The following is a 20,068-nucleotide window of genomic DNA, read 5'->3' on the forward strand; positions in this document are numbered from 1 at the left end:
ACTCATTTAACCACTAGCAGGTTAGCATTTTATTGAGACTATCAATATCTTTAACAATGAAACGACACACGTTATTGCAAATAGGGAATAAGGCAGCTTCCCCAGGAATCTCTGAGAGGCAACTCAAGAACAAAAACTCATAGTTATCTTTTATATCTGGCACAGAAAAACATATCATATTCATATGGTTTATAAATAATTGCCAGTTTGGCCTAATCAACAAACTTTGGTAATAGTGTCTCTTGATAAGTATAGATAGGACCTCCCTTTCCATCCAGAAAGTATCCTAGCCCCATTCTAAAAGCAGACATCAGAGCTTGGCTGCGACAGTAAGAAAGGGAGAGAGGCGAGTACAAATGAGCCTGAAAATTCATAATTCAACTTCATGCTGAGTGAGCTCCTTGACTCTGTTCATGCAATGATCAACAGCATTAATAAGTAAAGGGATCCAACTATCTTCTGGCTGTGGGGTCACATGACTTGCTCTGCAAATGGAATGGGAAAACCAGAAGTTAAATTTATTATACTGTCAAGGAAAAACCTATCCTCAAAAGGGAGCACAGGGAAAATTACAGTAAGAAAAGGCAAGTTTCTCTGCAGAAATACAGCTGCTCCACAGGTAAAGTTGAAAGAAAACACTACACTCACCTTCTGATCCTCGAAATGGGCGTTTGGGTGTTGAGAATGGCTATATAGGTTTATTCTCAAAAAGCTATTTGGGGATAAGTCTTCATACTCACTTTGTAATTTCAAGTGCCTTCTTTAAAACAGATACAAGTTTTGCACACTAGAAAAAAACAAGAGAAGTTACTCACCCTGAGCCCTACCATAAAAAGGAAAGGAGGGAAAAATAGGGGGTGGGGGGGAAGGAGAGCTAAAATATTTTAATACTCAAGTAATAAAAAGTCATTGTTAAAAAGTCATTATTATTACTTAATACTCAAGTAATAAAAAATCCATTGGAGAAAACAGTGAAAAACAAAAATGTTGATTAGATTAGGGTGGTGGGATCATGGATTCTTCTCTATTTAGCAAAATCTTAATACTGTTGCTATAACATCTTTTTTTTAATAAACTTATTTATTTATTTACTTTTGGCTGCATTGGGTCTTCTGTTGCTGCGCTGGCTTTCTCTAGTTGCGGTGAGCAGGGGCTAGTCTTCATTGTGGTGTGCAGTCTTCTCATTGCAATGGCTTCTCTTGTTGCAGAGCACGGGCTCTAGGCACGCAGGCTTCAGTAGTTGTGGCATGTGAGCTCAGTAGTTGTGGCTTGCAGGCTCTAGGGCACAGGCTCAGTAGTTGTGGCACTCGGGCTTAGTTGCTCTGCGGCATGTGGGATCTTCCCAGACCACAGCTTGAACCCATGTCCCCTGCATTGGCAGGCGGATTCTTAACCGCTGCGCCACCAGGGAATCCAGCTATAATATCTTTATAAGTTTTTCTATATTTAAAATATTTTTTAATTAAAGAAAACAGAAAAAGGAAGAATATAACCTGAATTTGTCCCAATTGCTGATAGCTCAGGATATATAATAGCAGAAACAACTGGATTTTTTTTTTTTTTTTTTGGCTGCATTGGGTCTTCCTTGCTGCACGGGCTTTCTTTAGTTGCGGTGAGCGGGGGGATACTCTTCACTGTGGTGCGCAGGTTTCTCACTGCAGTGGCTTCTCTTGTTGTGGAGCATGGACTCTAGATGCATGGGCTTCAGGTGGTCACAAAGCACCAAGATGATTTCCCTGTGCTATGCGGCTGCTTCCCACTACCTATTTTATGTTCGGTAATGTATATATGAACATTGCACTCTCTCACTTTGTCACAGCTTACCCTTCCCCCTCCCCATATCATCAAGTCCGTTCTTTAGTAGTAGGTCTGTGTCTTTATTCCTGTCTTACCCCTAGGTTCTTCATGACATTTTTTTTTCTTGGATTCCATATATATGTGTTAGCATACGGTATTTGTCTTTCTCTTTCTGACTTCACGCTGTATGACAGACTCTAGGTCCATCCACCTCACCACAAATAACTCAATTTCGTTTCTTTTTAAGGCTGAGTAATATTCCATTGTATATATGTGCCACATCTTCTTTATCCATTCATCCGATGATGGACACTTAGGTTGTTTCCATCTCCGGGCTATTGTAAATAGAGCTGCAATGAACATTTTGGTACACGACTCTTTTTGAATTATGGTTTTCTCAGGGTATATGCCCAAGAGTGGGATTGCTGGGTCATATGGTAGTTCTATTTGTAGTTTTTTTAAATTTATTTATTTTTGCTGTGTTGGGTCTTTGTTTCTGTGGGAGGGCTTTCTCTAATTGTGGCAAGCGAGGGCCACTCTTCATCGCGATGCGCGGGCCTCTCACTATCGCGGCCTCTCTTGTTGTGGAGCACAGGCTCCAGACGCGCAGGCTCAGTAGTTGTGGCTCACGGGCCCAGTTGCTCCGTGACATGTGGGATCTTCCCAGACCAGGGCTCGAACCCACGTTCCCTGCACTAGCAGGAAGATTCTCAACCACTGTGCCACCAGGGAAGCCCCTATTTGTAGTTTTTTAAGGAACCTTCATACTGTTCTCCACAGTGGCTGTACAAATTCACATTCCCACCAACAGTGCAAGAGTGTTCCCTTTTCTCCACACCCTCTCCAGCATTTGTTTCTAGATTTTTTGATGATGGCCATTCTGACTGGTGTGAGATGATATCTCATTGTAGTTTTGATTTGCATTTCTCTAATGATTAATGATGTTGAGCATTCTTTCATCTGTTTGTTGGCAATCTGTATACCTTCTTTGGAGAAATGTCTATTTAGGTCTTCTGCCCATTTTTGGATTGGGTTGTTTGTTTTGTTATTGAGCTGCATGAGCTGCTTGTAAATTTTGGAGATTAATCCTTTGTCAGTTGCTTCATTTGCTAATATCTTCTCCCATTCTGAGGGTTGTCTTTTGGTCTTGTTTATGGTTTCCTTTGCTGTGCAAAAAGCTGTGAAGTTTCATTAGGTCCCATTTGTTTATTTTTGTTTTTATTTCCATTTCTCTAGGAGGTGGGTCAAAAAGGATCTTGATTTATGTCAGAGTGTTCTGCCTACGTTTTCCTCTGAGAGTTTGATAGTTTCTGGCCTTACATTTAGGTCTTTAATCCATCTTGAGCTTATTTTTGTGTATGGTGTTAGGGATTGTTCTAATGTCATACTTTTATATGTTTCCATATATGTCTCCAGTTTTCCCAGCACCACTTACTGAAGAGGCTGTCCTTTCTCCACTGTACATTCCTGCCTCCTTTATCAAAGATAAGGTGACCATATGTGCGTGGGTTTATCTCTGGGCTTTCTATCCTGTTCCATTGAACTATATTTCTGTTTTTGTGCCAGTACCATACTGTCTTGATTACTGTAGCTTTGTAGTATACCCTGAAGTCAGGGAGCCTGATTCCTCCAGCTCTGTTTTTCGTTCTCAAGATTGCTTTGGCTATTCGGGGTCTTTTGTGTTTCCATACAAATTGTGAAATTTTTTGTTCTAGTTCTGTGAAAAATGCCAGTGGTAGTTTGATAGGGATTGCATTGAATCTGTAGATTGCTTTGGGTAGTAGAGTCATTTTCACAATGTTGATTCTTCCAATCCAAGAATATGGTATATCTCTCCATCTATTTGTATCATCTTTAATTTCTTTCATCAGTGTCTTATTTTCTGCATACAGGTCTTTTGTCTCCTTAGGTAGGTTTATTCATAGATATTTTATTCTTTTTGTTGCAATGGTAAATGGGAGTGTTTTCTTGATTTCACTTTCAGATTTTTCATCATTAGTGTATAGGAATGGCAGAGATTTCTGTGCACTAATTTTGTATTCTGCTACTTTACCAAATTCATTGATTAGCTCTATTAGTTTTCTGGTAGCATCTTTAGGATTCTCTATGTATAGTACCACGTCATCTGCAAACAGTGACATGCTTTACTTCTTTTTCGATTTGGATTCGATTTGGATTCCTTTTATTTCCTTTTCTTCTCTGATTCCAAAACTATGTTGAATAAGAGTGGTGAGAGTGGGCAACCTTGTCTTGTTCCTGATCTTAGTGGAAATGGTTTCAGTTTTTCACCACTGAGGACGATGTTGGCTGTGGGTTTGTCATATATGGCCTTTATTATGTTGAGGAAAGTTCCCTCTGTGCCTACTTTCTGCAGGGTTTTTATCATAAATGGGTGTTGAATTTTGTCGAAAGCTTTGTCTGAATCTATTGAGATGATCATATGGTTTTTCTCCTTCAATTTGTTAATATAATGTATCACGTTGATTGATTTGCATATATTGAAGAATACTTGCATTCCTGGGATAAACAGTTTATAATGGTCTATGATCCTTTTAATGTACTGTTGGATTCTGCTTGCTAGTATTTTGTTGAGGATTCTTGCATCTATGTTCATCAGTGATACTGGCCTGTAGTTTTCTTTCTTTGTGACATCCTTGTCTGGTTTTGGTATCAGGGTGATGGTGGCCTCCTAGAATGAGTTTGGGAGTGTTCCTCCCTCTGCTATATTTTGGAAGAGTTTGAGAAGGATTGGTGTTAGCTCTTCTCTAAATGTTTGATAGAATTCGCCTGTGAAGCCATCTGGTCCTGGGCTTTTGTTTGTTGAAGATTTTTAATCACAGTTGCAATTTCAGTGCTTGTGATTGGTCTGTTCATATTTTCTATTTCTTCCTGATTCAGTCTTGGCAGGTTGTGCATTTCTAAGAATTTGTCCATTTCTTCCAGGTTGTCCAGTTTATTGGCATAGAGTTGCTTGTAGTAATCTCTCATGATCTTTTGTATTTCTGCAGTGTCATTTGTTACTTCTCCTTTTTCATTTCTAACTCTATTGATTTGAGTCTTCTCCCTTTTTTTCTTGATGAGTCTGGCTAATGGGTTATCAATTTTGTTTATGTTCTCAAAGAACCAGCTTTTAGTTTTATTGATCTTTGCTTCGCTTCCTTCATTTCTTTTTCATTTATTTCTGATCTGATCTTTATGATTTCTTTCCTTCTGCTAACTTTGGGGTTTTTTTTGTTCTTCTTTCTCTAATTGCTTTAGGTGCAAGGTTAGGTTGTTTATTCGTGATGTTTCCTGTTTCTTAAGGTAGGATTGTATTGCTATAAACTTCCCTCTTCGAACTGCTTTTGCTGCATCCCATAGGTTTTGGGTCGTCGTGTCTCCATTGTCATTTGTTTCTAGGTATTTTTTAATTTCCTCTTTGATTTCTTCAGTGATCACTTCGTTATTAAGCAGTGTACTGTTTAGCCTCCATGTGTTTGTATTTTTTACAGTTCTTTTCCTGTAATTGATATCTAGTCTCATGGCATTGTGGTCGGAAAAGATACTTGATACAATTTCAATTTTCTTAAATTTACCAAGGCTTCATTTGTGACCCAAGATATGATCTATCCTGGAGAATGTTCCATGAGCACTTGAGAAAAATGTGTATTCTGTTGTTTTTGGATGGAATGTCCTATAAATATCAATTAAGTCCATCTTGTTTAATGTATCATTTAAAGCTTGTGTTTATTTATTTACTTTCATTTTGGATGATCTGTCCATTGGTGAAAGTGGGGTATTAAAGTCCCCTACTATGAATGTGTTACTGTCGATTTCCCCTTTTATGGCTGTTAGTATTTGCCTTATGTATTGAGGTGCTCCTATGTTGGGTGCATAAATATTTACAATTGTTATATCTTCTTCTTGGATCAATCCCTTGATCATTATGTACTGTCCTTCTTTTTCTCTTATAATAGTCTTTGTTTTAAAGTCTATTTTGTCTGACATGAGAATTGCTACTCCAGCTTTCTTTTGGTTTTCATTTGCATGGAATATCTTTTTCCATCCCTTCACTTTCAGTCTGTATGTGTCTCTAGGTCTGAAGTGAGTCTCTTGTAGACAGCATACATATGGTCTTGTTTTTGTATCCATTTAGCCAATCTGTGTCTTTTAGTGGGAGCATTTAGTCCATTTACATTTAAGGTAATTATTGATATGTATGTTCCTATTCCCATTTTCTTAATTGTTTTTGGTTCGTTATTGTAGGTCTTTTCCTTCTGTGTTTCTTGTGTAGAGAAGTTCCTTTAGCATTTGTTGTAAAGCTGGTTTGGTGGTGCTGAACTCTCAGCTTTTGCTTGTCTGTAAAGGTTTTAATTTCTCCATCAAATCTGAATGAGATCCTTGCTGGGTAGAGTAATCTTGGTTGCAGGTTTTTCTCCTTCATCACTTTAAATATGTCCTGCCAGTCCCTTCTGGCTTGCAGAGTTTCTGCTGGAAGATCAGCTGTTAACCTTATGGGGATTCCCTTGTGTGTTATTTATTTTCCCTTACTGCTTTTAATATGTTTTCTTTGTATTTAATTTTTGACAGTTTGATTAATATGTGTCTTGGCGTATTTCTCCTTGGATTTATCCTGTATGGGACTCTCTGTGCTTCCTGGACTTGATTAACTATTTCCTTTCCCATATTAGGGAAGTTTTCCACTATAATCTCTTCAAATATTTTCTCAGTCCCTTTCTTTTTCTCTTCTCCTTCTGGAACCCCTATAATTCGAATGTTGGTGCGTTTAATGTTGTCCCAGAGGTCTCTGAGACTGTCCTCAGTTCTTTTCATTCTTTTTTCTTTATTCTGCTCTGCAGTAGTTATTTCCACTATTTTATCTTCCAGGTCACTTATCCGTTCTTCTGCCTCAGTTATTCTGCTATTGATCCCATCTAGAATATTTCTCATTTCATTTATTGTGTTGTTCATTGTTGCTTGTTTCATTTTTACTTCTTGTAGGTCCTTGTTGAATGTTTCTTGCATTTTCTCTATTCTATTTCCAAGATTGTGGATCATTTTTACTATCATTATTCTGAATTCTTTTTCAGGTAGACTGCCTATTTCCTCTTCATTTGTTAGGTCTGGTGGGTTTTTATCTTGCTCCTTCATCTGCGGTGTGTTTTTCTGTCTTCTCATTTTGCTTATCTTACTGTGTTTGGGGTCTCCTTTCTGCAGGCTGCAGGTTCATAGTTCCCATTGTTTTTGGTGTCTGTCCCCAGTGGCTAAAGTTGGTTCAGTGGCTTGTGTATGCTTCCTGGTGGAAGGGACTACTGCCTGTGTTCTGGTGGATGAGGCTAGATCTTGCCTTTCTGGTGGGCAGGTCCACGTCTGGTGGTGTGTTTTGGGGTGTCTGTGGACTTATTATGATTTTAGGCAGCCTCTCTGCTAATGGGTGGGGTTGTGTTCCTGTTTGCTAGTTGTTTGGCATAGGGTGTCCTGCACTGTAGCTTGCTGGTCGTTGAGTGAAGCTGGGTGCTGGTGTTGAGATGGAGATCTCTGGGAGATTTTTGCCATTTGATATTATGTGGAGCTGGGAGGTCTCTTGTGGACCAGTGTCCTGAAATTGGCTCTCCCACCTCGGAGGCACAGCACTGACTCCTGGCTGAAGCACCAACAGCCTTTCATCCACATAGCTCAGAATAAAAGGGAGAAAAAGTAGAAAGAAAGAAAGAAAGAGGTAAAATAAAATAAAGATAAAATAAAATAATTAAAATAAAAAATAATTATTAAGAAAACAATTTTTTTAAAAAGTAAAAAAACAAAAAAATGGACGGATAGAACCCTAGGACAAATGGTGAAAGCAAAGCTATACAGACAAAATCTCACACAGAAGCATACACATACACACTCGCAAAAAGAGGAAAAGGGGAAAAAATAATAAATCTTGCTCTCAAAGTCCACCTCCTCAATTTGGGATGATTCGTTGTCTATTCATGTATTCCACAGATGCAGGGTACATCAAGCTGATTGCGGAGATTTAATCCGCTGCCCCTGAGGCTGCTGGGAGAGATTTCCCTTTCTCTTCTTTGTTCGCACAGCTCCCGGGGCTCAGCTTTGGATTTGGCCCCGCCTCTGTGTGTAGGTCACTGGAGGGCGTCTGTTCTTCGCTCAGATAGGACAGGGTTAAAGGAGCAGCTGATGTGGGGGCTCCGGCTCACTCAGGCCGGGGGGAGGGAGGGGTAAGGATGTGGGGCGACCCTGAGGCGGCAGAGGCTGGCGTGACGTTGCACCAGCCTGAGGCGCGCCGTACATTCTCCCAGGCAAGTTGTCCCTGGATCCCGGCACCCTGGCAGTGGCAGGCTGCACAGTCTCCCTGGAAGGGAGGTGTGGAGAGTGACCTGTGCTCGCACACAGGCTTCCTGGTGGCGCAGCAGCAGCCTTAGCATCTCATGCCCGTCTTTGGGGTCCCCGCTGATAGCCGCGGCTCTCACCTGTCTCTGGAGCTCCTTTAAGCAGCACTGGTAATCCCCTCTCCTCGCACACCAGGAAACAGAGAGGGAAGAAAAAGTCTCTTGCCTCTTCGGCAGGTCCAGACTTTTCCCCGGACTCCCTCCTGGCCAGCCGTGATGCAGTAACCCCTTCAGGCTGTGCTCATGCCCCCAGTCCTCTCCCTGTGATCCGACCGAAGCCCAAGCCTCAGCTCCCAGCCCCGCCCGCCCCGGTGGGTGAGCAGAGAAGCCTCTCGGGCTGGTGAGTGCCGGTCGGCACCGATCCTCTGTGCGGGAATCTCTCTGCTTTGCCCTCCGCACCCGTTGCTGCGCTGTCCTCCGTGGCTCCGAAGCTCCCCGCCTCTGCCACCCGCAGTCTCCATCCGCGAAGGGGCTTCTAGTGTGTGGAAACCTTTCCTCCTTCACGGCTCCCTCCCACTGGTGCAGGTCCCATCCCTATTCTTTTGTCTCTGTTTACTCTTTTTTCTTTTGCCCTACCCAGGTACGTGGGGTGTTTCTTGCCTTTTGGGAGGCCTGAGGTCTTCTGCCAGCATTCAGTAGGTGTTCTGTAGGAGTTGTTCCACGTGTAGATGTATTTCTGGTGTATCTGTGGGGAAGAAGGTGATCTCCACGTCTTACTCTTCTGCCATCTTCCTCCGACTTCCAGCAGGTGGATTCTTAACCACTGCACCATCAGGGAAGCCCCTGGATTTTTTTTTTTTTTTAATTTACTTACAGAATTTTAGGAATACCAATAACAAGATAACATGAGGATGTTATGTATGCTTCCAATACACTGTGCATTCCTTAAAATTTTATTTGGGGTAACTGACAAGGCATATTGCTAAAGATGTTTATTTCTTACGAAGTCAACTTTTAAAAAAGTGTATGTGGGAAAAAAAAAGTTAATGCCCAAAAGGATCCTATTGTACTCCAAGGTGTTTGCACATTGTGAAGATACATTTGATCACTCTAATTTCCTCTATCTAATTTACCAAATATTATTAGGATTGATACATCTGATGGTAAAATATAAGCCACTGGCAGTTTTGCTTCTCTTTCCAATAAAATGAGACATAAGAAGTTGAAGTTTATAAAAATAAGAGAATAGAACTCTAGCACAGGACCCAGGACTTGAAAGAATACAATAAAATCAGATTTTTATAAAGAGCTTAACCCTTGTGGTTAAATTACACAATGTGTTGATATTAAAACAGAGTATGTTTCTGAAACACCTATTTTGGCCTATATAGGAAATTAGAAACTTGTGACTTCAGGTTGAAAGAATCCTAAAGCACTGTAGTAATTAAGACTTTCTTTTCAAAGCAGGATTTTCCATGGTCTTTGGGTTTTTCTAAATGATTACCCAAGTGGTTATGGAAGAGAGTACTACCACAGCTCGTGGCTATTAGAATTCAAATTCAGCTTGATAAAGATCAAGCGCAAACACATCGTGACATTACTGTTGTACTTGCATCCAAGTGTAACAAATAAACATATTCCCTATAGCTTAAAGGAAATACTAGTGATTACTGAAATTCTACCAATTAGGTCTGTAGCTATTCCCTCAAAGCCGGTACTTACATTGATTCGCACAGTCGGATGGCACACAGGTGGGTATATGCTCAGAGCCAGATCATCCACACTTAAGGGGAGAAAGCAAAAATAACCATTAACAAAGAAGGAAGAAAGCTCAGCTAGGTGGTCTCCAGTACACAAGTAAGGATGTGACTAGTGAAAAAATGACTCCCAGAAATGCGTATCAGTTCCTTAAATTGGGCAACCAATAAATAACCAATTCAACCAGTATTTACGGAATACATACATACCCTGTTTCACTAGGAAGCTGGGGGGAAAACCTCCCTTGACCAGTAGGATGGGACATAATTAATTTAGTTAAAAATGTGAGGATCTGAAACCATAAATTTAATAACTAACACAGGCAGGGTTCATCCCTGAATGCCACTAAAGTGGGCACCACTTTAACCAAGCAATCAAGTTATTACTATACCACCAATAATGGGACAAACTAACACCATGTGCCTCCCCGATATGATATGACACAATGAAAAGCACAAAACACTCAACTATGTGATATTCTTGCCAAAAAGTGTTTAACCTGAATATAATTATGAGAAAACAATCACATAAATCCAGATTGTTGGATATTCTACATGGCAACTGACCTGGATTCTTTAAAAATGTCAATGTTAAAAAAATACATTAAAAAAAAATAGTCAGTGTCAAAAGAAGCTAAGAAGGACAAGGACTGTTGTAGTTGCAAGACACCAAAGAGAAGACAACCAAATGTGGTATGACACCTTGACGGAACCCTGAATTTTAAAAAAAAAAGCTATAAAAGACATTGTAGAGACAACTGGGGAAATCTGAATATTAGATAACATTATTATAGTTGATGTAAATTTCTTAAATGTAATACTAAGAGTAAGAATGTTTGTTCTTAGGAGATACACACTGAAATATTTAGGGGTGAAATGTCATTAATGTCTGCAACTTACTCTCAAATGGTTCAGGGATAAAAATGGCACATCTACTTCAATTTTTAAAAAGCTACCTCTAATTATAGAGAAATAAACCAATAGAGAAAAAATTGTGAACAATAGGTGAATCTAGATGGAGGTATAGGTACTCACTGCAATACTTTTTCAACCTTCCTGTAGGTTTGAAAATTTTCAAAATAAAAAGGTGGGGAAAAACCTTGGGTTGACGGCACAAGTTGACATCAGAATGCTGCTGCTCAGAGGTTTTGAGTGGAGATGACGCTTACCTAGGGCTGATCTCATCAGAAATGTCCACAATGTCATCCAGCTGAGCCACCTGATCCTTCTTCCCATTCTCTGCCACTGAGAGCCGGATTTTCTTCAGGCAGGCTTTGGATGCTCTCACCAGTGCAAGGCACGGGATTATGAGCTCCTGATCTTCCTCTGACCAATATGAGTCCCGATTGCTTGGACATCCCAATATATCCTCCTCATCACCGTGGTTGTCAGAGTTGTCCTCCTCAATGTCACTCAACAGGCCATAGTAAGGGTCACATTCTTCCACAGCCTAAGGCACACCATGATACATGTGAATGCCAAAAAAATAAAAAGGTGTTGTACTTTCAGCATCATGTCCGAGTTGTCCCCAAACTTTAGCCTGCTACTTCCCTAATGGCTACAGAGTTGAATCACTTCATAAACCCTCTTCTGACTCTCCTAGTGCAGCAGTGGAACAGAGGGGAATGGTACTAAATCACACACCAGCACGGGGTGGGAGATAGGAGATGGAGGACAGGAGTGAGGATGGGACCTATTTGGTCGACGCTCAGCACATCTTCTCTCTTTATAACCGATCCTCATCTAGACAGAGTTGCCTTCTGATGACCATCAAAGACAGAGGTCCCCTCACCTGCTCCATTTCCTCATGTGCATCCTTCACAAGATCCACACTCTTTGTCAGCACTAAAAGGGCTGCAGCTTTGTTATCTATGAGTGAAGAATTGGAAGTACTACAATTAGAGAAGAAACCCAACAATTCTCTTAAGTCTGCAAAAAGCAACAATGTTCCCATTTGAAAGGAGTGCCAAGGACAGTCAACAAGGGCAGCAGTTTAATGTAAAATTCTTCTCACATACATCCTCTGGGTACTCAGACAGGGGCTGAAAAGCTTTTTGTCATTCACCACAGGAAGAAATAAAATGGTCATATGATGTTTCTCATCATGGTCCTCTTGGATGACCACTGCTTTTGGCCTAGCAGGCTCTACCTCATAACTGCTTCAGTGTCCTCAAAATACTGCCCCTGGGGCAGGACCAGAAGAGGAAACCATGTCTTTCAACAAGAGACAGAGCCACAGCCAGAGAGTGTTTGAATTTAGAAGTGATGAGAACTAAAAAGACTGGCAAAAAGTATTAATACCTGTCTTTTCATGTTGGTGATAAACCAGATCTATTTCACTAAGCTCTTTATATAAGTAAAAATACATATATACTACAAAAATGGCAGCTAGATATGAGAGGTCTATCTGCTTTGGCCAGCAGAGTCGATGTCCACTTTGCACTCTCACCCACCTCTTGGGATCCGAGGCACCTGCTGGCACGCCTCCCAGACACTGTTGTAGGAAATAAGGTTCTCAGGGCTGCAGAAAGGAATCAATAAGGATGTATCAATAACCTAGGTTCCTGTTTCCTAAAAGGTCCTTCCTGCTGGTCATTATTCTCAGTTATCAGTAACTTTGCTGTTAAAATGAGTTTTTCCCCCCTCCCAGAAGCAAGGAACCCCATTAACCAATAACCCCAACTGTGGCATCACTACCTCTGAGTTGGAGTGATATAAAGCACTTCCACAAGCTGAGCCATGCCATCCACGATGTCCAGAGTGGCACTCCGTACCAGCTTTCGCAGGGTGATTCCTGTAGCCAAACCCAAAGACTAAGCAGCCTGGTCGTCACCAAAAATAAATTTTTAAAAAACCAGTGGCTTTTTGACAACTGTGGATAAAACACTTTAAGTTTAAACCACATGCGTAGCCCTGAAGATCCACGAGACATGTACTCATTTATAATTATAGCATGATTATAATCAAGGCATGAATATACAAGCAGGGCTGGAGGCCACTTAACCTATAAGGGAGCTCAGGAACAGCATGTGATGTAATATGGGTGGAGGAGCCTGGGGACTGCCTGGGCCTGGGGATGGGGCTGATATCCAACCAGCATCTGTGGCAGTTATAATGTTAGAGAGAGGGAGGAGCCAGGGAGAATTAAAAATGTTAAGAGTCAAGCAAGGGCTTCCCTGGTGGCACAGTGGTTAAGAATCCGCCTGCCAGTGCAGGGGACACAGGTTCGAACCCCGGTCCGGGAAGATCCCACATGCCGCAGAGCAACTAAGCCCGTGTGCCACAACTACTGAACCTATGCTCTAGAGCCCGTGAGCCACAACTACTGAAGCCCGCATGCCTAGAGCCTGTGCTTCACAAAAAGAGAAGCCACCACAATGAGAAGCCCGTGCACCGTAACGAAGAGTGGCCCCCGCTCGCTGCAGGTAGAGAAAGCCCGCGCTCAGCAACAAAGACCCAATGCAGCCAAAAATAAATAAATAAAATAAATTTATTAAAAAAAAAAAAAAAGAGTCAGGCAAGGCAGGGGAGATGGGAACACAGCATCTGAACCTTAGCACAAACGCTTACTTATGGAGGTCACATATATTACATAACTACCTTTGACTGCACTTTATGGGAGAAAGTTACATTACATGCTCAAAATGAGGAAAAGGTAAAAGTTTCAGGATAGAAGCTGTCATAGTAGCAAAGATCTATCCCATAAACTGAATGCTTATGTGTATGGAGTGGCTTACCCTGATCCTTGGGAAGCGAATAGTATACTGCGATAATTGCCTTGATGGAAGCATGCACTTGTTCAGAGAACTTCTGGGTTTCCTATGAGGTGATAAGCCAATTTCAGAAAGAAAAAAGGAAATGGATTAGATCAATGTGGTCAACCCATCTACTGTGGAAGAGAGCAGACATCCGTACAGCATCATCAAACATTTTCTGAAGTCCTATTATGCGTTAGGCCCTGTGCTATTCTCATAACATACCAGAGAGGAGTTAGCTGGATACCAGATACTGAGCAGACAACTGATTAAGACACGAAGAAACGGCAGGAAAAACTTATTCCTGATACTCTATATCCCAAGATATTTGTGATCTGTTTTGAGGTATTCACCATATCTTAGACCAGGAGTTGGCAAACTAGGGCCCAAGGGCCCAATCAGGCCCAATGCCAGGTTTTGTAAATAAAGTGTTACTGGGACACAGCCACACTTTTTTTTTTTTTTTTTTTTTTTGGCTACATTGGGTCTTCGTTGCTGCGTGCGGGTTTTCTCTAGTTGCGGTGAGCGGGGGCTACTCTTCATTGTGGTGAGTGAGCTTCTCATTGCGGTGGCTTCTCTTGTTGCGGAGCACAGGCTCTAGGTTCGCAGGCTCAGTAGTTGTGGCGCACGGGCTTAGTTGCTCCGTGGCATGTGGGATCTTCCCGGACCAGGGCTCGAACCTGCATTGGCAGGTGGATTCTTAACCACTGCACCACCGGGGAAGTCCCAACACTCTTGGTTTACATATTGTCTACAGTTGTGTTCACACTACAGGGGCAAAGTTGAGGTCTGCAAAGCCTAAAATGTATACTATCTGGCCCTTTACAGAAAAAGTTTGCCAACTCTATCTTAGGCCATTAACCAGTTGTCTGTCTCTCTGCCTCTGTGTGTCTCTGTCTCTTTCTAACAGAATCTCAGTATATCTAAAAGTAATTAGCATGGACTCTACAATGCTCAATGTTGACTATTTTTCTTCGAAGCAGTCACTGGCTTTCTCTTACCTTCTTTGTCCTCACTTCTCTGCTCAATTCTAAGCCAGCATTATGCAAAATGTGGTCCACAGATTGGTGCCAGTCCATAAATGGTCTGTTACCAGTCTGGGATGGATAAATACAATGATTGAGAGCACTTAGAAACTTTTATGCCAATCTGACATTGTTTCAACATTCAAACATATAATTTCATAAAAATACCAAGCCATAAGAACTGGAATTAAAATAAAACAAAACAAAAAAAACCCCAAACATTCTTTAATAGAACTAATGTGCTGAGATCCTAAGAAAGCAATTGTGATTCAAATATATATAATTCAAATAAAACCATATTCTAATTTTTAATCAATGAGTAAAAAACCACTGTCCTGAGCATGTACAGAAAAATAGTTCTATTCTTGCTCCTCATGGTATCTTACTAGCTGTGAATTTTAGCCACAAGTCCTAAGTGTATTTGGAAGAAAGGAGTCAGCACATAAGAAAAATAAGGTAACATTACTACTCCCTTTGAAATAAAGATTGACTTTCTTCAACAAACTTTTAAAGTACTTTCATACAATTCTCTTGTTTCCTCATCTCAGATCTCTGAGGTATGTAAGTGGAGAGAGTTTACTACTGTAGGTGCAGCAAGAGAAGACGTTTTCATTTCAAAACATCTAGATATATAATTGAGAAAGAGAATGAAAGTATTGACTATGAAAATAAAATAAGGCAATGAATATGTCATTTTAAAACAAACTTACTCCCAAATTAAGTATACCTAGCTCTAGAAAAACTGAGCATAGAGCATGCCTGGCCACAGCCGACAATATTTACTTTCAAGTATCTTATAATAAAGTTTTATAATAAAGCACAAATTCTTTGTTCTAGCAATTCCACTTCTGGGAATTTTTACCAATATATAGATATACACAAAGACTGTATTAGGCAATCTACCACAGCACTGTTTATAATATAATAGTTACAAACTGGAAACTTAAATGTCCACACAGTACTGGTTAGATAAATTATGGTTATATCCACTCTGTTGAATACCATGCTGCCATTACAAAAAACTGAGCAACTTTATATATGCTCCCAAAAATCAATTTGCAAGCTATGTTGTTAGTTTTTTTTAAAAAGGTCTGGAAAAGTGTTTATGGTATCCTATCATTTGTGTAAAAAGAAGCAGGTATATATACATAAGTGTGTATATGCATAGCATGTATATGGAATAATACAAAAGGAACAAGGGACAGGAGATATAAACTTTTTAGCACATTTAACTTTGATATCTTTTGAATTTTATACTATCTACATTATTACTAATGTAAAAAATAATTCAATGTAAAAGAGTATTATGTAATATAACAAAAAAGGTGTAGCTTAGACATTAGCTAGAACCTAATTTAAATCCTAGCTCCACTACTTATCCACCTTAACCTGAGCGTCTGAGCCTGCTTACTTATCTGTCAGATGAGGATCATGTATGTGAAAACATCTAGCAAATAGAAAGTGCTTTTTAAAACAAATTATCAGAAGGGAAATAACCAGGATGAACTTCAGAATGAACCAATATTTAGAAGAGCTGCCCACCCCATGACAGCTACTGCATTTGGCAATTTGATCTTCAGAACAATCCTGTAATGTGAGAACCACCATCTTACTTGACAGATGAGGAAATTAAATCCCCAGCTTTGAATGTAAAACGTGGAAAGAAAATGAGAGGATTCCTAAGGAATAACAAGGCATCACAAGAACTGTAGGAAAGTGAAGCCCACCTGTGGCGACGGCAGTGGAAGTCGAGAAAAGACTTCGGTCAGAGTCGTGGCTGCCCTTGACACTGCCATAGCTGCCTCACCTGGGAGGTGATAGAGGAGGAGGCGGGAGCCAATATGTTAGTGCCAAAAGGATAAGGCTCCAGCGGCTGCATGAACTTTGAAGATAACGCGTTCCCTCTCCACCCTTGCCGGCTGAGACATCTCAAAAAAACAACCCCAAATCAGTGTTTTCTATCTCAATCTCAGAGGTGCCGTGGATGGGTAAGGCGAGGTATCCCCACAGACAGGATGGGGCAGGGGAAAGCAGGAAGGAAAGGGGTAGGGACGCTGCAAGAGATGAGAGATGGCAGCCTGCAACAGGAGAGGCACTCACGGAGTCTCCTCCAAAAGGCTTCCCGATCAAACTCCTTGGTGGTCTCCCGGGCTTCGCCGACTAGTGGGCACGGCGTGCGGGCCGGGCGGCCGCAAAAGAAAAAGCACAGGTAAGCGGAGTCACCTCCAGACCCCACCTCCTCCGCCCGGACCCCGCCGCCGCCACGGCCTCGCCCCTTCCCACCCAAGCGCGCCCCGGCCGTCGCCCGTCCCCACTACGTCAGCTCACCCCGCACTCCAGGAAGGAGGAACCGCAGCTCCCCTGCTAGGTGCCGGAGCTGCTCCAAAGGCGGAGGCAGGGTGGCGTCTGCGGCTACAGGTGCAGCAGCGCTCGCCATCTCAGCAGGACGCGAGGAGCCCGCGGACTAAGGCGCTGCGGGAGCCGCACTGCCGTGACCGCCCCACTTCCGGGCCGCGGGTTCGCTTCCGGCAACAACCCGCCCCGCCCCGCCCCTGCCCAGAGGCCCAGCCGCGCCTCCTTCCGCGCTCCAATGCGCGGCTACACCTCCTCTCGCCCCGCCCTGCCCCGGAACGGCGACACAGGCAAGTCCCAGACCGAGTTATGATCATTCATTTATTGATATTTAATTACTCGAAAACACCCCCGACTGAGGAAGCAGACAGCCCATAACCCTGCTGGAAAAGAGGACTCGGAACTAATCAAGGGTAGTCAGGGTCAGGCCCAAGTTTGCACTGGTTCCCTGCCCCTAAAGTGGCGCCCTTATAGGCTGCTGAGTTCCAGACACTGTGCTAGGTACTTTACATGAGGTAACGTAAAAAACACACTGGGTGGGCCGCAGATACTCCCATACCCACCAGCCCCTGGCCTGTGGATCTCCTAGATTAGGGCTTTCTCTTCACAAATCAACCCTTTGCCTTCTTGGGGAAGGAAGGAATCATGGCATTATTTAGAGAATTTTCTGCAGTCCATTCTGCAGGAATCAGTAGTGGGTAATCCCCTCAACTCCCAGGCGTCCAAGGAACGTCCAAGGCTTGCCCACCAATATTGGCCTTCCGCCTGCTGCTGAGGCAGAGGCCTGGGCGACATAGGTGGATGATGAGACATGGCCTTCAGGAGCTCAGGTGGCTTTTTAACTGCACTATGAAGGTTCCAAGCTCGGCAGAGTTCAGTGTCCACACACAACGAATGAGAACAGGCGTCACCAGTGTCAACCAGGTCCGCAAAGGGGAGAATAATAAAGCTAGAGTACCATATGTCATATGAAGAAAGTAGCAGGAATAAATCTGCCAGCTGTACAGTAGTAACATAAGTAGGTGAACAGGTACAATTTTCAAGTATTTTCCTTGATGGAGATGAGACCTGAAGCTGTGACCAAAGCACCGCTGTAGCAAGCTCCAACACAGGTAAACCATCAAGGGGATGTTAAAAAACACCAGCTGGAAAGAGCGAACAGGACCATTAGCTTATTAGCAAGCCCTGGAAGGGTCAGGTCTCACTAACATTATTGGTGGCTCTTAAAAATATGTTGCTTTCCCTCTTGGGGGTTAACTGATTCTTTATGCTTCAATCACACTTGCTTATAACACTCACAATAGTTGACTTGTAGTTAGTTGTTTATTTTCCTGTATCCTTTTGTTCATCTTAAAGGCAAGTGTCATTTCATTTATGTTGAAGCCCTCAAATAATGTTTAAGGTAGAAATGAACTGAATATGTGGGTGTACAGACACACACACATATATACAGTACTGTTTTTTGTTTTTTATTTTTGGCAGAGTGGGGGGGACTTGGGTATCAGTATCTTTTCTTCTCCCTGCATTTTTATGTGAAGTGGCATAATGAATACTGGAATACAAATTAGAAGATTTAAGTTATAATCCAAGTTTAACTACTATATGAGTCACTCATTCACCAAATAATTATTGAACACCCATTATGTGGCAGGTACTGTGCAAGGCTCTAGACAAGGGATACACACATGGGTGACCAAGTTGGAAAAGATGCATCATAGAGCTTACATTCTAGTAGAGAGAAGAGAAACCAAAAAGAAAAAAAAAAAAGGAGGGGGAAGATAATTACAGATTGTGATGAATTCAATGAAGAAAATAACTGGGTCACAGGAGGTAACTGGGAGATGGGCCCTCTGAGGCCTGAAGGACAGAAATGAGTCAGTGGAAGGAAGTGCATTCCAGGCAGAAGAAACAAATGAAAAGCCCAGAGGTGGGAGAGGTTAGCTGGAACATGATAAGCCAGGTGGAAACTGGGGCAGTCAGCATGACCCAGATCACGTCACTGATTTGCTTAAAGGGTTTTAAGCTGAGAAATGAGTGAGCTGATTAAGATTTTAAAAGGACTACAGTGCATGCTCTGTGGCAAACTGACAATAGGGAGGCAAGAGCAGCAGTGGGAAACCTGTTAGGGGGTTACTGCAGTAGCCCAGGCAAGAAATAATTATTATTTAGACAAGGGTGGTGGTAACAGTAATAGTGGTGGATTCAGCACATGTATTGGAGGTCGATCAAATACGGTACTACTTGCTGATAACTAGATATAAAGTATGAGGGAAGGAGAAAAATTGAAGAACACCCTGGAGAAGATACATCCTGGATAATTTATTGAAATTGGAAAGAACTGGGGGAGGAACAGGTTCAGGGATAGAAATTAAAGGTCCTGTTAGAGGTATATTAAGTTGAGATTCCTGTTAGATATCTAAGGAAGATGCAAAATGGCAGTTGGATATATAGGCACCTGAGGTGCAGAGAAGAGGTCTAGGTCAGAGATATTATAGATTTAGGGGCCATGGGCCTAGATGATACATAAAATCCATTCTTAGTGTACTATTTATTAAAATATGACTATAAGCCCACCTTTTGGTAAGGGTCAGGTTTTACTTGGAATAAGAGTGCTCCTGAGAGACAGCCTCCATCTACATAACAGAAAACTGAACTAGACCCAGATCTAGTCACATATAAAATGCTGCTAAACAGAGAATATTCTGGTCTGTGGTCAGCGTTCACTAGGCAAAGATCTTCCCTACTTGTCTGTCTCTAATCCTGCTGATCATGTTTTACTGCCCTCTTATGAGGCTGTGAACTCATTTCAAACAATGTTTTTGGATCTCTTATACAACTCTAGATCATCACCTCAGATTTTGATCCATTAGCCCCATCAGATGAGTACAAGAGAAAAATTGTTAGGTAAATAGTTTTCAAACCCATTTATAGAAATTTGCTATAGGTCTGGGTTTTTTATTTGTGTTTGTTCTAAAGGAATCTCAATCCAAATGTAAACCTAACATATCAGTGTTTCATAAACAAGTGTATTGCTAGGACATCACTAGAAAGCTGGGTAACTGACCCACTTT

The 20,068-nt window shown here is 41.8% G+C and overlaps 2 protein-coding genes across 9 annotated transcripts in view; both read right to left on the minus strand.

The window, feature by feature from the left end:
- Position 1: 1 nt before the first annotated feature.
- On the minus strand, positions 2-17,157 carry CCNDBP1 (cyclin D1 binding protein 1). Of its 2 annotated transcripts, XM_089907333.1 has the most exons (12): positions 16,974-17,157; positions 16,746-16,805; positions 16,373-16,452; positions 13,603-13,684; positions 12,563-12,659; positions 12,319-12,386; positions 11,658-11,734; positions 11,035-11,315; positions 9,831-9,891; positions 8,769-8,853; positions 741-787; positions 372-485 (listed from the first exon to the last, which is right to left on the minus strand). In XM_089907333.1, exons 1-11 carry the CDS (start codon positions 17,080-17,082, stop codon positions 750-752), a joined length of 1,038 nt encoding a protein of 345 aa, XP_089763459.1. In that variant the 5' UTR covers positions 17,083-17,157; the 3' UTR covers positions 372-485; positions 741-749. The 2 variants fall into 2 exon arrangements, with proteins under 2 accessions (XP_022443026.2, XP_089763459.1); XM_022587318.2 differs by lacking the exon at positions 8,769-8,853 and having other exon boundaries at positions 2-485; positions 16,974-17,154.
- Positions 17,158-17,237: 80 nt separating this feature from the next.
- The window catches only part of TMEM62 (transmembrane protein 62), a 78,259-nt gene continuing 75,428 nt past the window's right edge, over positions 17,238-20,068 (minus strand). For 3 of the 7 annotated variants that reach the window (XM_089907332.1, XM_022587312.3, XM_022587313.3), the window contains one exon: positions 17,238-18,142. In XM_089907332.1, coding sequence (XP_089763458.1) covers positions 17,816-18,142 — 327 coding nt within the window. In that variant the 3' untranslated portion in view covers positions 17,238-17,815. The remainder of the gene's footprint in view (positions 18,143-20,068) is intronic. The other 4 variants (XM_022587315.3, XM_022587316.3, XM_022587314.3 and 1 more) reach the window with 3 other exon arrangements.

Source organism: Delphinapterus leucas, chromosome 2 (assembly GCF_059928025.1).
Source record: "Delphinapterus leucas isolate spDelLeu-1000000601 "Yukka" chromosome 2, BTC_Dleu_Yukka2, whole genome shotgun sequence".
Lineage (NCBI taxonomy): Eukaryota > Metazoa > Chordata > Mammalia > Artiodactyla > Monodontidae > Delphinapterus > Delphinapterus leucas.

Excerpts from the sequence above, each read along its gene's own strand:
- CCNDBP1 (XM_022587318.2), bottom strand. The coding sequence starts at position 17,082 with ATGGCGAGCGCTGCTGCACCTGTAGCCGCAGACGCCACCCTGCCTCCG. Across the intron at positions 12,660-13,602 it reads TTCGCTTCCCAAGGATCAGG|GAATCACCCTGCGAAAGCTG; the intron begins GTAAGCCACTCC and ends GTTTGGCTACAG. Across the intron at positions 11,316-11,657 it reads CACATGAGGAAATGGAGCAG|GCTGTGGAAGAATGTGACCC; the intron begins GTGAGGGGACCT and ends GGTGTGCCTTAG.